The 16,606-nt window shown below is 44.5% G+C and overlaps 2 protein-coding genes across 3 annotated transcripts in view; one reads left to right on the top strand and one right to left on the bottom strand.

Moving 5' to 3' along the window:
* The window catches only part of CC2D1B (coiled-coil and C2 domain containing 1B), a 28,451-nt gene extending 26,904 nt beyond the window's left edge, over window positions 1–1,547 (top strand). Inside the window, exon 25 of the mRNA XM_071436733.1 lies at window positions 410–1,547. The gene's annotated coding sequence lies outside the window, so the exon portion shown is untranslated. The remainder of the gene's footprint in view (window positions 1–409) is intronic.
* ZFYVE9 (zinc finger FYVE-type containing 9) overlaps window positions 1,481–16,606 on the bottom strand; it is a 57,103-nt gene continuing 41,977 nt past the window's right edge. For both annotated transcript variants that reach the window (XM_071436732.1, XM_071436731.1), the window contains exons 11-19: window positions 15,193–15,417; window positions 12,817–12,899; window positions 11,997–12,101; window positions 9,061–9,211; window positions 7,872–7,952; window positions 6,416–6,578; window positions 5,482–5,587; window positions 4,410–4,586; window positions 1,481–3,897 (exon numbers count right to left, since the gene is read on the bottom strand). In XM_071436732.1, coding sequence (XP_071292833.1) covers window positions 3,736–3,897; window positions 4,410–4,586; window positions 5,482–5,587; window positions 6,416–6,578; window positions 7,872–7,952; window positions 9,061–9,211; window positions 11,997–12,101; window positions 12,817–12,899; window positions 15,193–15,417 — 1,253 coding nt within the window. In that variant the 3' untranslated portion in view covers window positions 1,481–3,735. The remainder of the gene's footprint in view (window positions 3,898–4,409; window positions 4,587–5,481; window positions 5,588–6,415; window positions 6,579–7,871; window positions 7,953–9,060; window positions 9,212–11,996; window positions 12,102–12,816; window positions 12,900–15,192; window positions 15,418–16,606) is intronic.

The following is a 16,606-nucleotide window of genomic DNA, read 5'->3' as shown; positions in this document are numbered from 1 at the left end:
AAGCAAATATTCATCAGCTTTAGAGTGACATCACCTGTTTGGATCAAAGGTGTGGCAAATAGTGTCAGATTGTAGAGACTGAGGTCTCATTTCAGTACAGGAGTCACCCTTTGGGTGTCAAAGGGCCTGTTTTAGTGGTGTCCTCCCAGCCAAGGAGGTCAGCAGGTCCCCTGAGCTCCAGTCAGGCTGAGGGACACATTTGGTGACCATACCTGAAATAACAACTTGGCCTCGTGCCCAAGCACTTTCCATCACTGGAGCTTCATAATTTTGCTCCATTGATTTTCCTGGTTGACCATCCAGAACGTTGGTGTCAGCATTTTCCATGCAGTGTCTCCTTGAGCTGTGAGCATCTGTTCTGTACTGCAGCAAGGAATTCTGATGGGTTTGTTTGCGCTGTTTTCCCCAGATCCGTGGGAATGTTGGAAGTCGTGGGCTGAGCGAAGGCAGGAAGATGCTGCTAAGCTGCAAGCACCAAAGATGTTAAATGAATGCACTACTGAACCTAATGTCTATTTTGATAACAGCCATAGTGCTTATTAATAACTCCAAGGCAAAGGGAGGCTCTGGGAAGGCGCTGCTGCAGGGCTTGGGACCGGTCTGCCCAAAATAGACAGAATTGCCTTAATGTGGGACTACTGCTGTAGCACCAGGACGAATGTTACATTAACTATGCAGAGTGCTGTGGGAAAGGTTTAGCCCTTTAAAAATTCCCTCAGGCAGTGCCAGAGCTCTTTGGTTAAGTCACAGGTAAGACCTTCACCAGAATTCCTGTTCCCAAGTGTCTGAGCAGCCGGCGTGGTTCAGTGAACAGTCTGCTACTGCTTTGTCTGTCCTCTCCTATCCAGGCCCATTTGGGTTGGGGTCTAGTTTTGTTTCCTAAGTCAGAGGTGAGCTCTCAGGCAGCAGCTCAGGGGTGCCAGCCCCTCCTCTGGGCACAGCCTTGGCACCAGAGGTTCCAAGGGCTGTCCCTTTCTGCAGGAAAGGCCCCAGGATTCCCCAGCAGGTTGGTGTTTACAGACCTCTGGTTTTGTTCTGGCTCCCAGTTCTGTGTGCTGTGCTTGCTGCACTGCTTGTCCAGCGCAGAAGGGTACTGTGCCTTCATCCTTTATGGTGTTGGGGTTTTAATTGAAAAAAGAAGAAAGTCCATTAGACTCTGCTGCTTCCCAAATGTTCCTTGTATTTTTACAAAAATGGGCTTTTACAATTCTTCCAGGTGATGGGGAAAATAGTCCCACTTTGTCCTTTAAAAAAACTGGATTGTGATGCATTTTCAGGAATGCTTTGTGATCAGCAGCATCCAAGCAAGGGTACTAAATCTGTTTGTGTTTTTAAATCTCTGTGAGCTAACAGAAACCAGGGATCTCCAAGGGGAGGATGTGCCTGTGCCAGGGATGGGCAGGTTGGGAGACAGAACAGAGTCCAGACAGGTCAGGCAGCTCTGCCTCTGTCTTCCTGAGCAGATGAAGACAATACAGTGTTTAGTTTTTAATTTCAATAAATTTAATATACAAAACTACATGTTGAAAATAAAAATATAATATGCAGTTTTTTGCAGTGTTAACTAACTGAATTTTAAAAGTACAATTTTTTTCTAAACAAGTACTCATTTCTTAACAACATGGTAATTAAGGTCATTTCAAAGGCTATGGTTGAAGCAGACATGTCAGTCACCAGTTGATAGTGTTTTGCACAAACAAAATCCAAACCTAAAAGACTTCTGGGGCAAAAGAAGAAAAGATAAACATTTTTCACCTCTTTTACTGCATTATTAAGCGTAACAATGCAACTAAAGTAACTGGAAAGCTGCTGCTGTGGCAAAGCTGGAGTGCAGGCTCTAGGAGGAAGATTATCACCAAGTTTCTGGAATGCTCTTCCAGCTGTGGAACCGTGCCTACACCGTGTCGTGCCGAGCTTGTCCCAGAGTGTGCAGAGCCAGGGGGCAGAGGGGATCAAGGGGCCTCAGTCCAGCTGGGCTGCACCTCGGCAGGAGCAGGGCGAGGGTCACTAAATGAGCTGCATTGTCACCCACCCTGTCCCAAATGCCAGAGGTGAGGCTTCACTTGGATCTGACACCCTTTAGAGCGTGGTACTGTGCTCCCTCTTGCTGGCCAGCTTTTGCTTGTGGAGTTGGCCCCAGTTCCCTGGCCTGTCTTCTCCAAGGGCTGGGTGGTGCCAGCTGTGATTGGGAACATTGGCTTTGTCATACTTTGTTTTTTGAAAAGCAGCAGCCATTTATTCCCAAGTGCACTCTGTGCAGACACTGGGCTGCCTTTCTATAAAACATACCACTCTGTGCAGGTACTTTACCTTTGCCCAGCCAATGGTGTTGATTTGTTTAAAAACCAGAGCCTCAGTCTCACAGTGGCCTGGCACTTCTCTTTCTCTTTGCAAGGCCACTGGTGTTACTGTGTCACAGCTTCCCCCAGAATGGACGGCAGCAGGGAGTGTCTGACACCACAAATGTTCCCCATAAATTAGCACCTCTCTTCCCAAATTCATTAGTTCCAGACAGGAGGAGAAACCTTCACCCCTCTTCCTGGGAGGGACTCACTCACAAGAGCTGCTTTGCATGACTGGCTAAACAAACCAAACCCCTTCTCCTGCTTACAGCTCTTGCCACTGGTTAGCAGCTTTCCATGGAGACAGTAAGAACATGGAACTACATTTCCTCTGGCTGATGCTCAATTCCAGCTTCTTAAGGCCCTGGCAGACATGAGCAGCTGCTCTCCTTACCAAAGCCCTCTCAGGGGAGACCAAGAGCACTGGGCCGAGTGCACATGTTCAGAACTGACCACAAAGCCTTTTTCAGCAGAACATGCAGGAACAGCCACTCTACACTGGTATCACAGGTAAGCTTGGACATGGGGCTGCAATATGAAGTACAAGCTGGCTCGGGTTACGTGACACTGGCGTTACACTACAGCAAACAGCAGGGAGGGGACACAGCTGCCCTGGGTGGGACTCGCCTCTCAAAGCGGGACCTACTGGGGACAAGGAACAAGATGGAACTGCACTTCAGGGCTGATCTTTCCTCTGCTTCAGACAGATTTGTAAACAAGGTACAGAATAGCAGAGTTGTTGTAGGAGATCACAGAAACCTGCCCAAGTGACAGACTTTTGTGGTAATTAGAGGAGAAAAGGAAACTAGCCTATTACACACAACTGCAGAGAGCTGCCTGTCCTGCTCCTCTGGATGCACAGACAAACAGGGTTATGGCTAGGGAAGCTTTCCCTATCTCTCAAGGGCTTCTCCAAACATATTTCAACCAATAATCTGGTCAAAACAATGTAAACGTTACTTTTAATGTCTATAGAATAACCACAAATGGCATTAGGATGAGGTCAGAATGGAGGTCTTGATTGTTTCTTACATGTCCATCTACAGACAGTACAAGGTTGGAATTTCACTTTTTATTTACGCCCCAGTGATCTTTGCACCCTTTGAGCATTTAGAGTACACGACTGTAAGTCTTTAAACATGAGCATTTTTCTAAACAGTAACAGAAGTGGATTAGCTGCAAGGATAGCATAGCCATGTTGTAGTATAGAAGCTGCCCTGATCCTCTGGTTGTTGACAATGCATAGAAGATTTAGAATTATGGAACAACTGTCCCACCCCCCTCCCCCCCTTCCCCAATAGTGTTAACAAAAGCTTAATTTTCCAGTTTTAAAGTGCAAATGATTCAGATACAACTGCTGCTGGAACAGGTCTGAACAGAAAATGAAGTCCTCTTATGAGATGTTTTCCAGAATATAAAAGATGAGCTCCATTATGACTGGCCCCTCACTCAACTGACAGGCCCCTCCATGAATCACTGGCACTAAGGCACTGTCCAGGTCATTCATGTATTGAGAGGGCAGTGGCTGTCCATTGCTCCCAGCTTGATAACCAACCTAAAAAATACAAAGAGGGGGTTTTTAAGAACAGGACATGAGGCTGTGAGTCAGGGGCAGGAAGGGAGGAGGAGCTGTGCTATCTCCCAGGGAAGTCAGGAACTGGAACTGGGTCGAGCAGGCACTAAAGCAGCTTTTCCACTTGTCTTTGTGCTTCTTGGTGTTCCCAGTGGCTGCCTGAGCAAAAGGAAGCTTTTCCTCCTGTTTTCTCAAAGCAGCTCCCTGGGATGAGCAGGACCCTCACACCTGCTGGCAAAAAGGCCAGCTAAGAGTCTGTTCTGAGCACAGAGCAGGTGCTGCTCGTGCCATATGGGGGTCAAGCCTGTGTTAATTCAGGCTGGGCCTTGGATCTAACAGATGTCCCAAAACACCAAACAACAGCCAGCACCACCTGATTAGCATCTGATACTGGTACTGCTTCAGAATTCTCGTGGTTTCAGTGGTGTATTCCTGTTCTGGGCAATGAACAAGAGAACAATCCCCCAGTTAAACCCAAACTATTGAAGACTTACTTGATCTGAGTCCAGTGTAACACGCAGACCCAGCTTAGTCATTCCATCTTCTTTCAGCAGTTTCAGATGAGGACACAGAGCCAGACAGAAAGCTTTTGCCACATTCTCAGTCAGTCTGCTGTGATCAGCTGGGTCACTCAGACCATTGTGTTGCTCATCATTTTCTAGAAAAAACACCTGAAAGGAAGAGTCAACACAAGACAAAACACTTGGCTTTTCTAGAAAATTCAGGTCAGATGTCATTTCAACTTCTACAAATGAAGACTTAAGAAGTAACTGTTCAGGAAAGCCCAGCAAAAACCCCTAAAGACAAGTCACCTTAGGGAGGAAAAAATAAAAACTTCAGAAGAATGATTTAAATAGTCCTCTGAAACCACTTAGATCTGGTCAAAAGCCTTGCAATGGAAATTCACTATGTATCGCATATGGTTTTAATAAAAACCTGCTTTTAAACAGATGTTAAGTTCAGAAAAATTACACTTTTAATACAAGCCTGAAAATCTCTGCTATTTTTGTCACTGAACTTGTTTCTGTTCAGCCCAAGTGACCTGGGAAAAAAGGGTAAAAAGGGCACACGGGGGCTGAGCTGCAGAGTAAGGAGCCTGGTTCCTCCTCAGCAGGCAAAGTGAAACACTTACAGAAATATTTTGACACCAGCATTTGTGTGCTGGCAGAGTCACAGGCAACATCAGCCATGCAAGCAGTTTCTGCGTGATTTATGCCACAACACTTTAACATGCAACATTTTAGAGAAAGTAGCTCGAAATAACATTTCTAAAAAACAATTTATATTAAGATTTGTCTCCATGTAGAAAGGCAGCTTTTAACACAAAGGCAAATGCAACCAACTGTTCCTGTGTGTAAGGCAGCAAGTGTTGTTGTGGCATCTGAACAGTTGCTGAACGCCCTGATGTGAGCAGCGCTGGCCGGGGCAGCACAGGCTGTGGCTGTGTCAGGGGGAGGATGTTCCATCCCTCTGGGCCTGCAGGATGCCAGCCTGTGCAGGCAGGAAAGGCACCACAGCCTCGTGGGGAAGCAGAGGCTGCTGCCCTGTGGTGGCTGACAGACCCACCTCTTTCCAGCGGATGACCTTCCCGTTGGCCTTGTACTCGGAGCCGTGGAATATCTTCACACTGGTTATAGATTCCATGGATTTGCCATCAATAGGGCTCACAACGCTGCAAAAGGGAGGGAGGGAGGGAGGAGGGTGAGCTCTGACTCAGCACAAGAACTGAGCTGGACAGAGCCCTGTGCAGAAAGAGAATGACCTTGGAATCAAAAGGCATTCCTGAAAGGGGTCACATGCACAAGGCAGGTGCAGGAGGAGCTTCCTGGAGGTTTCCAACAAAGCTTTGCAGCAGAGCTGAGATCCTGTAGGGTTCTAACAGAGTAACGAGGTGTTTCATATAGGTTGGATTTTTGCTAATTTGTAAACTCAGTGTAGGCCATCAATACCTGAAACACAGCTTACACAGCCCAGGACTTGATTGCAGAACCTAAGATTGATCTGGAGAGCCTGAAACTACAGAAATATCCTTCTTTCTAGGTGCTGAGCCCTGAAATATGGAATGCATCACAACAGCACTTTACTGCCATAAATGCTTCAGCTGCCAAATTCACCTTCCTTTTGGCTTAACTATCAAGTGTCCAAAGATACTCTTGATGTTCAGCAATTTTGTTTCCAGCTTTACTTAATGCAAACTAAGCACCAACAGTGCAAGGTGACCACAATGTGCAGGGTTCAGCACTGAGAGTTGGAGACAGATTAGTGGTTTCCAATAACTGGATATTGGCAATGCCAAAAAAAATCCATAGCATTGCCAATATTCTAAATTGATGCTCCAAAGCTCTGGTATCTCAATTCCATTTTCATTACAATTAATTGCATCTTATCACTCAAAATAGAGGTGCAGACTTTTAATACCTATTGATTTGAAGGCTCATGTGCCTTACAAGATCAATTAAAATTTTTAACAGGCACCGATGTCAAGTGCTCCTCTACTTACCCCTTATTAAAGTTTTTATCATCTTCTACCCACTGAATGTGAACGTGTTCCTGAGGGTCTTCAGCATCTACTTTGCCACAGGTGATGGTGAAGTCTTTCATCTCTCTCAAGGCCTGTCTCAAAGAGTCCATGTTCTCAGCAGTTATCTGGACCATCACTCCATCTAGGGAACCAAGAAATCCTCATTAGCCAAGATAAGCCATGCCAACACAGCCTGTACAGAAAAAACCAAACATCCTTCATCTGTTTGCAACAGAGGTTAAATGTTCATGGGCAGCAGTGCTCCATAAACACACTCCTGAACAGTCACCTTCCTAAACTGCAAACCTGCTGAGTGCTGATGAGGGAAAACACAACAGTAAGAGAAGGGCAGCTCCCAGGTGAAGTCAGCTGTAGCAAAGTCCCCGTGAGTTTGCCTCACAACCTGACACCTGCTCCAGGCCACCCTCAGAAATGCCACATGACACTGCTCCATTGAGCCATCTCTTTTGTTGGCTCTGGAAGCAGCACTCCAGCAGTGACAGTGGCTGAGAAGTCAGTGCTTGCCTGACAGTGGCAAAAGATACAGAATTTGGATTCACAGAATGAAGGTTGAGAAGACCTCCAGGATCATCCATTCCAGCCATTAACCCAGCACCACTTTGGTGAATCTCAGTTATGGCAAAAATACCAGGAGTCAAACACTTCCCCATGTAGAGCCTGAGTCCCCCTGTGCCTCTGTCTTACTCTAACCACTACTCAGACACAGGAAAGGGCACAATGACCTGCAAGCTCTGGTGGCAGGGGCTGCCCAGGGACCCCACCACGGCCACACACTCAGAGCTGTGAGCCAGGAGCTGGAGCAGCTCTGCCACCTGACTGCTCCTGGGGGCACCTGGCATCCCTCAGCACGAGGGCAGGAGCGCTGCTGCACCACTCCTGCCTGCCTGTCACAGGGACCTGACTGCACAGCTGTGCAGCTCAGCCTGCAGGCACTAACAGCTTCCAGCCAGAGCACCCCAGGGCAGCTCCCTCTGTGATACAAGAAACCAAATCCAAGAGGGGCCAGCTCGGCGCCTTCAACCAACCTGTCCTGTTCTCTCTGCCCACATACAATGCACATTCTTACCCCAGCACACTGCAGAGCTATTTGGAAGCAGAGCTCTGCTGGTTGGTGATTACACATTCTGTATTTCTTAGGCTCACAGTTTCCTCATTCAACCCAAACCAGTGAATCCATCACAGGCTCCCAAGCCAAGTATTTTGTAGCTTACCCTCATTTTCTTGGGACCCTGTTTTGCAGCATCTGCACAAATTCCTCCTTGTTAAAGGAACTGGGTGGTTTTTGCTTAGAAGTAGGATAAAGCTGAAGCAGCAGCTAGACTCCAAGGCATATGAGCAGAGAGAGCCCTTTTAGCTGCAGAGCTGAGCTGGGCAAAGAGAGAAGTGTGTTTTAAGCAAGCAGTTCCGTTCTTACCTTCCACTATACTGGATTTGGCAAGGAAGCCTGAAGAGGATTTTAAAGCTCCACTGAACACAAAGAAGCTGGCACCAGTCACTGCAACAACAACAACAACAACAACAACAGGAGAGATTTAGTGAGGCTTTTGTCAAAGCAACACCTTACCCAAGAATCAGGTATCAGCTCTATCAGCCAGAGAGGTGATTACCCTGGATCAGGACAAATGCTGCTCGGAATTATGGTGCCTGCATTGCACATCATAAGCTTGGATATGCAAAGGCAAATCACCCAGTTATTTTCTAAACTGGACAACAGGTTTTGTCTAAGTTAATGCTTGTACTTTATCACTCTCCCTCTTCATGCTCTATACACCTCTGAGTTTCAGAATTACTAATTTTGGGCAACCAAGTACACAATTAACTTCTAAATGTTCCCACACAGGTGGCAGATTGTGAGTGAGCTGTTTATGGATCACACTAACACCAACCCACCAGCAAGGCCACAGCTCAAAGCCACTTGGCTTAAAGGAAAATTATCTTCAATGTCTACTAAGCATCATGAAATTCCTGCTGGAAATCCCTCTTCTTGTTCCAGAGGTGAAATTAACAGAAGTCAGACAAGACCATCAGTCCCAAGTGACATTCCATGCCAGTACATCTGCTGGAGTCACCAGTGATACTTGCAAACCATCCAAATCAGCCTCTGTCTTGTTCTCATTTGGAGATTGTATAAATGTCTTTGCCAGAAATGTCCCCAAATACACAACATTTAAATTCTCAGCACACAGCTGCTGCAGCCCTTCAGCCTACTGTAACAAAAATATACCCTGGAAATTAGATGGTGTAATTAAGGTGAAAATGAAAAGTTGCTTGAAGATGCATTATTACAGTGCTGCTGTGGTTGGTTATTCCTATTGAACTTTCTGTCCTACTGAATCTAGTCCTTCTTTCACATAGTGTAGGTCAAGCCCAGGCAACCACAACCTCACCTGCACATCCCATAATGCCAAAGCCAGCTCTCATTATTAATGCAGAGGTGTTACCCAAGCCAGTTCCAGCACAAAGCTGCCCTGTCAGGGACTCCAGCGGTCAGACTGATTTTCTCTAACAGAAATTGGGTGAAAGGCAGCCAAACGCAGCTGTAGCCAATTGCCAAAGCTGGGCAGGCACCCAGGGGCCTGCAGCCGAGGCAGGGCTCCCCTCACCTTTCCTGGGCTGGTTGTGGATGCTGATGGCCTGGGTCTGGTAGTTGCCGTCGTCGTTCTGCACGCACACCAGGTGTGAGTCTGCCTTCTCGTTGAAACACGCTCCCCCTGCCAGCACGTGCTCGTTGGACTTGTTCATGGCTTTCATCATCTGCAAACACAAAGCTTTAGCATTTCCACCCAGCTCACCGAGCACTCCCATAAATAGGTGGTTCTTGGAGCAGTTTATCAGAAGCTTCTCAAGTTCTCATATTCCATGTCAGGTTTTAGCACTCAGAACCATAAACTGCTTTTGAGAAGAGGGTTCAGGTCTTTTACTGCCTGGATACTTTCAAGTGCCATCTTGTGTGCAATTAACATAAGTGGTAGAAGGGATAGCTGAGCTACAGAAATTGCAAAAGCTGTTTTCTACCTGGTTTTAAAAATACACAGGGAAAAAAATCAGGAGAAAAACCCTGGGAGGAAATACTTGGTTTGTTTACACAACTGCAGTTGTTAATGACATAAAGCATAAATGCCCCTCCACAGTTCAGTGCCACGTGGGCTCTCAGACTGGGGCCATTTCATCCTCTTCTGCCACAACCAGACACCAAATCTTCAGTGTCTCTCTGCTTCACCTGCATGAACTGGTGAAACTGGGATTAATGTTCCCAATTTAAGACTTCTAAAAAACATCCAAATTTTCTTTCTCTGCAAAGGAGGTCTCCAGAAAGCATCCAAAAAAGTTTATGACACAGTTGCCCTTCATTTCTGCTGACTATCATCTAACATACACCGTTAGACGCCTTGACAAAATACCCTTGTGGATTCTATAGTTTCTTTTCTCAACTATTCCTCTTAATGGAGGCTCAGACTTGGTGATTTTTGATACAAAAGAAAACTGAGGGAGTCACCCAACTCTGAAATTTGTTTCAAACAGGAAAATGACATGTTTGCTTAAAATAAAAAAAGTCAAATTAAATGACACAAATCCCCCCGCAGTGAAAACCCAGAAAAATACTGAATTATTTGACATCTCCTAACAGCATTCACACTCCCACCTCTGCTTCCTGGAGCTCATAAGCATGCAGGCTACACACAACACATTTGTCTCTCTCAGTCCAATGTAAAACCTTAATTACAGTGTCAGGAACATTAACTGATGCTCGCTATTGACAAATGTGCACAGGTGAAATGTTTGGGGAGGAAACTTAATTAAGATTTTGCATCAGACATCAGTGTCTTTCATTATCCAGTTGATCATGCCATGCTCCAGAAACTGGATTTTAGCTCCAGAACAGCCACATTTGTGGAGCCCAGCAGTTGCCTTCAGCACAACAAGAAACAACTGGATGTGGCAACTGTGCTTCCTTAGAAGGCAACTGATTAAGGAATAACAGTCACCTTTGCTGAGGGATTAAACAGACAACTAAGACCCTCTAAGCTTTAGAAAATTTGAATAATTTTGAAAACAAAAGTATGTATTTAATAGAAAAACTAAATATTAATGTGGAATTTGTTAATCACAGGTCGAATTTTGCCCATTTAATACACGCATGAGATTTCAAATTAGTTTTTCACTTTTTAGATATTGAAAATATCTGAGTAACAGTCCTTTCTAATTAAATAAAAGTAAAGGTCTTTTTATTTAATTCATCTTGAGACTGGCTCAGTTGGTTAGAGGAGGGTGATGGTAACACCAAGGTTATGGGTTTGATCCCTGTATGTGCCATTAACAGTTGGACTTGATGATCCTTGTGGGTCCCTTCCAACACAGAATATTCTGTGAATCTTAATTCAAAGTAAACTCATGAAAAATTCCCATTAATACATAATTATTCCCATGAATACAACTTTTCAAATGAATCACAAGCTATGAACAATGTTAAATAAGTACCAATTTCTCCATTTAAAAGGTTGAATGTTTGCATCACAGCGGGAAGGGAAGCCGAGCACAAGGCAGAGTTTTGCTACGTCCCTGAGACAGGAATTCCCTCTCAGTCCTCTCAGCCCATGCCTGGCACAAGGGGAGCTGACACCTTGCAGACACCAGGCACAGCTGCCACTGAACTGCATTGTCTGTGCCAGATTGGATTCATTCAAACCTCACTGACCTCTCCCATTCTGGCACAACCGCATCAAAAATTAAAACACCTTTTAACAGACCCTTTATCTTCATCAATTTCATCTTTTTCAAACTTCATAAAAGAACACTTTTTTATTCAATGATTTTTTGTACTCACTTATTTTACTCATATGTTCTTGCAGGGAATTTCCCTCTTGAGATAAAGCTGCATCCTGCTCTGATCTTACAAGAACTTTTACAAATACCATTCTGCTCAGGAGGTTTGCTCTCACCCCAGCTCTGACAGGTTTCAAACCACCAAGTTACCCCCTCTCTTCAGACAGAACACGAAATCAATCCCTTCTCCACTGTTCCCTTTCATTACTGTTCAAATACCTCCTCCCCCAGCTTTCTCTAGTTAGCAGCACTAACTCCTACAGATGCTGACTGATTTTCTCACACCAGAAATCAAGCATAAAATTTCAATGTTGAGGGAACTTTTACATAAAATAATCAGCAATCCAACAAATACTACTAAATGCTTTGAGTGGGAACACACAACAAATGAGAAAAGCTAATGCATGTTTTCTTCCTAGTTTTCCTCAAGTGTAAAGTTTGTAAACTTGCTCAAATCAAACATATGACACTTTATGTAAACAGTTCAAAAATCTGAAGAAAAAGAGTTTAAGAGTTTAATTAATAGTAAATGGAACTGCATTCTTCCTGTGAAGCCAGGCTCATTCACTTCCAAAAGCTGTGTGCCTCACACAGTTGCTATTTGCTTTTGAGGCATTTTTTCTTAGTGGTAGTGAATAAAATAAAAAATTCCTCTAGATCCCCAGTACTCCAATCACAAAGAAACTGTACCCAAAGTATGTTTTATAAGCATTACCTCATTATATCTGTTGCTAGGTATTTTGATGCTGGTTTTTCTGACTTCCATATCAACCACTAAACCTTGGACCACAGGCAGTGTGTACTGGTAGTTTCTGAAGTCCTGAGAATTAAAACAAGATTTCAAGTCAGCCATGATGATCATCATTAACACTGTAGGTTTCAGAACTATCCTGGTGACTACTACTTAGCCCATTCAAATAACTGTAATAAGTGGCTGGAAGGCAGGAAGGGACAGACACACCACAGCATGTGACCCATGTAATTGCAGTACACAAATGAAAAAATATCTCCTATATCAAAATTAATGTTCTCCAACCTTGAATATCATCACTGTATGTGAGAAAATTTGCTCTCCGTGTTCTGTTACATTACTAGATGGAGTTATTAGTTTTTCTAGCAGTGAGATTAAGTCATGCATCAAAGAGAATTTCCTATATTGAAAATATTTGCCAAGTAGGAAGAGATAATAACATCCCTTCAGTCAGAGCACGATGTAATCAGAGACCTGTGACTGCACACTGTGATGACCCAGCACTTCTGAGGAAGCAGTCTGAGCAAACAATGCACTTATTTCAAAATCCAAACATCCTCCAGCAGCCAGGTTTGGGATATTGATTTGGGAACCTTGTTACAATTCACTGTCTGGTTGAAAGCTAACATCCACTCTCAGTAACAGCAGGGAAATTCACCCAAATCCCCACTACTTCCTCTTGCATCTCCTGGACCTTCCAGCTGCTACGTGCACCTGGAGCCCCCACCTCCCCACACAGATCCCCCCACACCAATGGAATGCACAGATTCCATCACAGACTTACTGCAAGGAGGTTCATGATTGTGTGTCCAGTCTCTCCAAACAAAGGCTTACGGAATCTGACACTAAAGAGTGGGCATGGATAAACTGGAATAAAACGGAAAAGAACAGGTCAGATGGAAATTTACATACTCAAATTGTGCAAAACCAGACCCAAATATCATGGCCTCACTTGAATGTGGTAAGCAGCAGCCAAAGAAGAGACTGGGAAGATTGGAGTTTAAAAAGCAAAAGGGCAGAAGGGTTCAACATTGTAATGACCTCACTTGTGTCATGGCTGCTTGCCCACTGTTCTAGAAACAAGAATAATTATGTGGAAAGCTTGCAGGCTCCACACTGCAGGACTGAACTGAGTGACCTGGGCCCTGATGGCAAAGATGACCTTTCTAAGTGCTTCTTGGAAATGGCTTCTATTTTTGCACACCCATCCTGCTGCTCTCCACTACAGCATCATCAGGCTTTCAGTTCTGTGGCTGACATGTGACATTCAAGTGATAACCCAGATTATTTTATTTCCTGTTTTCATTATTTCGTGAGAGTGTGACAAACTCCACAGGGGTACATCAAAAACAATTTAAAGGACATTTATGGTATGTCAGTGATGTAAAATATCTGCATTCCTTGGCTGACATCCATACCTGTCAAACATCTGTGATGCAATTCTGAGTGCAGGGCATGGATCTGGCTGCATTACGTTATGTTGCAGCAGAAGCCATCACAATGCCTGGAACATGACTCATGCTCTGGTACATAATGCCAAGGTTTCCTAAACACATGTTTGAAGGAGGATTCCTAAGCTATCCTCAGGCAAACACTCAGCCTGATTTCCCCAAATGCCACACTCCCAGTTCCCAGTGTGGTCAGAAGGGACTGCAGAACGCTCAGCATCATGTGAATAACATGAGGATTTCCTGATGGGAATCAGCTCCAGCCTCTGCACACTGATTTGATACCTGGAAGCACCACACACCACATACAACCAACCTCTGCACAGTGCCCTGAGGCACCAGCAAGGGCTGAATTTCCTGTGTCTGCCACTGGTTTCCAGCTCCATCCCAGATGCACCGAATTCCCTGAGCCTGGGCTGTTGGGCTGATCTGTGGATGCTCAGCAGATGTTTTCTGCACACCCAGCAACCCCAGGGCCTCCTGCATCTGATCTGCACTGCCAGCAGCACTGCACAAGTGGCTGGATTCTGACAGCTGCACCAGCAAGGAGGATGGAAGGAAACCCAGCAAACCTGGGCCACAAAAGCAGGGAGAAACTGAGGCAGTGCCCTGCAGTCACAACTGGCACAGCTCAAGGGAAAATGTCTAAATCCAAACCACAGCTGTGGGAATGATGCAAAGCTTGGCTTCCCAGGTACTTTTCTTTGTCACTATCAAACCACTTCTTTCTGTGCTCAGAAACAGATGTCATATCCAAAACATGAGCATTTTTGTTTGTTTTTCTAAATACTGATGGGAATAAATGCACTACTTCAAAAATGCCTGCAGGTACACACCAAAACCTACACACCTTTAACATTAATGTTTCTTTGGACAAGTTTAACCTTCAGTCCTCATCCTCAGAAGGCAAATTTTGATGATTTTATTTTTCTCCTCCAGCAACACACATATTTTGTGGAAAATTCCGAATGCTCTCAAAACTTTAAAAGTTAAAGTGACAAATCTCTGCACAGTATATTATAAAACTTATTTTCTTAAAATGGTCTGAAAGAGTTCTGGGAAAAATTAGCAACAGACCATTTTCATAGTAATTTAGATTAATGAGACATGCCAATTAAAACTGAAGATGAGTAAGACATACAATTTTTGGCCCATCATGGTGGACAGACTGCCAGTAATGTCTTTGCTCCAGCAATGGTAAATGTCTTTTGAAAATTATTTTAACTTAACTTTATGTCAATTTCATGCTAACTGCTAAGATTTTGTTCAGATGAAGCATTCTCTCCAGCTTATCTATTATTAGTTCCAACAGTATTTTTTTAACAAACTGCCAAGTTTGTTGCCCCTGCACACATATTGTTACTCTCTGGCAAATGAACACAGCTTTAAAAACCTAAAAGCAAATGGCCTTTCATTTCAGCATGGAAAGAGCTTAACATCTCAAAGCTCTCCCTTGTGCTATCTACACCAGCTAATCAGACTTGTTCTGCACGTAACTCTCAGGTCACTAAATGGATACAAGCATGCTCAGAACATGATTTGTCTCCCCAAAAACCTCCCTGATGACCCAGCAGAGTTGTAAAAAGGCCGTGGGTCCCATCACCACCTGAGTGCTGCACTGTGGGTCTGACACACAGCTCTGGCAGGTAACAATCCCTGGCTGGGGAGTGCTCTGGAGCAGAATCCATCCGCTCCCTGCACGAGTTACTCACGCCTGTACTCAGCTCCGAGTCTCAGCATCAGCCGGATGGGGAACACTTTGGCCCAGGGAGTCTCCCACTTCTGGATGAGGATGCCAAACAGGTAGGGTGGGGTTGGGAGCACCAGGTCCTGCAGGGACTGATAGGTCGCTGCAACGTACAAGAACCCTCCGTGTTCTTTGCTTCCAAGGAAGCTCTGGCTGAAAAAGGAGTGTCCCAGGTTGCCAACAATGTTACCTAGGGGAAAAAGAGAAGTTCATTGCTTAACTGGATTGAGAGCTGTATCAAGAATGTCAGGAGTTTTTCAGAAGGGAAAAAAATCCATGTTAAATTCACTTTTCTTCCTGGAGCATTAATGTGTATTAACCACACCTGAAACAATGGGTCAACCACAGCTGCTCTGGGCAACCTGTGCCAGGCTGAGACTGCCCTTTCAGGATACCACAGGAGAGTTCAGGCCAGTACTGCTGCTGAGGTGGTACCTGAAACCTCCCCCTGGCACTACAGACACATCCACACAAAGCCTTTTTTCAGTGCATTCCAGATATTAAAGGGACTTCCACTGCAGAAGCTGCTGTCGTTTGAATAAACTTTTGGATTCAGTTGCAATTTAAGGAGGGATGTGCACCTGGTCAAACAATTAGTGCCCCCTGGTTGTCCCTCCATTTAGGCAAACCACTGGGGTGCTTGCTCAGACACATATCAAAGATCTGGGTCATTTCAAGAATTACACAAAAGACTGTTTATTTCATTAGTACACTTAATGTAAAACGCAACTAAGAGAGACACAGGGGAGAAACATCACTAATTTTTATTCACATTTTTACTCTTTGATGCTTCTGATTTCCAAAAATGTTTATACTCAAATGGCTGAATGAATATGAATGTTGATTAGGTTATTATAGCATCCAACACAGCATTTAACACTGAAGCAAAGAACCATGGTGTGATTCCTTTTACCAAATGACAACAACAGCATGCAAATAATGTACAGAACAGCTGATCACAATTCTCCATAGGAAGATGTGAATATTAATAGTGCTGATTTGCTCTGAAAGAAGAAGACAATTTCAGAGAGCCTGGTGTGCTTGATCACACCACTCATGAGGAATTGCATGGGACTGAGGTACTCATGCAGACCTCCTGGGCTTCTGGAACAATCCCAGGCTTTCCCACCTGCAGACAGAGACTGCTAAGTAGGAGTTTGTGCTCCTTCAGCACCTCATAACAGAGTGTTTGTAGCTGAACTCAAGGCAGGGATGTGCACCTCTCCATCTGCACATCCACTGGACACCACCTAGGGAGTTTCTTCCTTTTATATACATGATGCACACACAGACAAATGCCAGGTTTTAAGTAAGTAAAACTATGAGTCACAGAAGTGATACTTTGACATCCTCAGTAATACAAGTTATAATAATACAGC

This window comes from Agelaius tricolor, unplaced genomic scaffold, assembly GCF_023055355.1.
Source record: "Agelaius tricolor isolate 1412-34295 unplaced genomic scaffold, bAgeTri1.0.p SCAF_11, whole genome shotgun sequence".
Taxonomy (NCBI): Eukaryota; Metazoa; Chordata; class Aves; order Passeriformes; family Icteridae; genus Agelaius; species Agelaius tricolor.
This window is presented reverse-complemented; position numbering and strand designations above follow the sequence as displayed.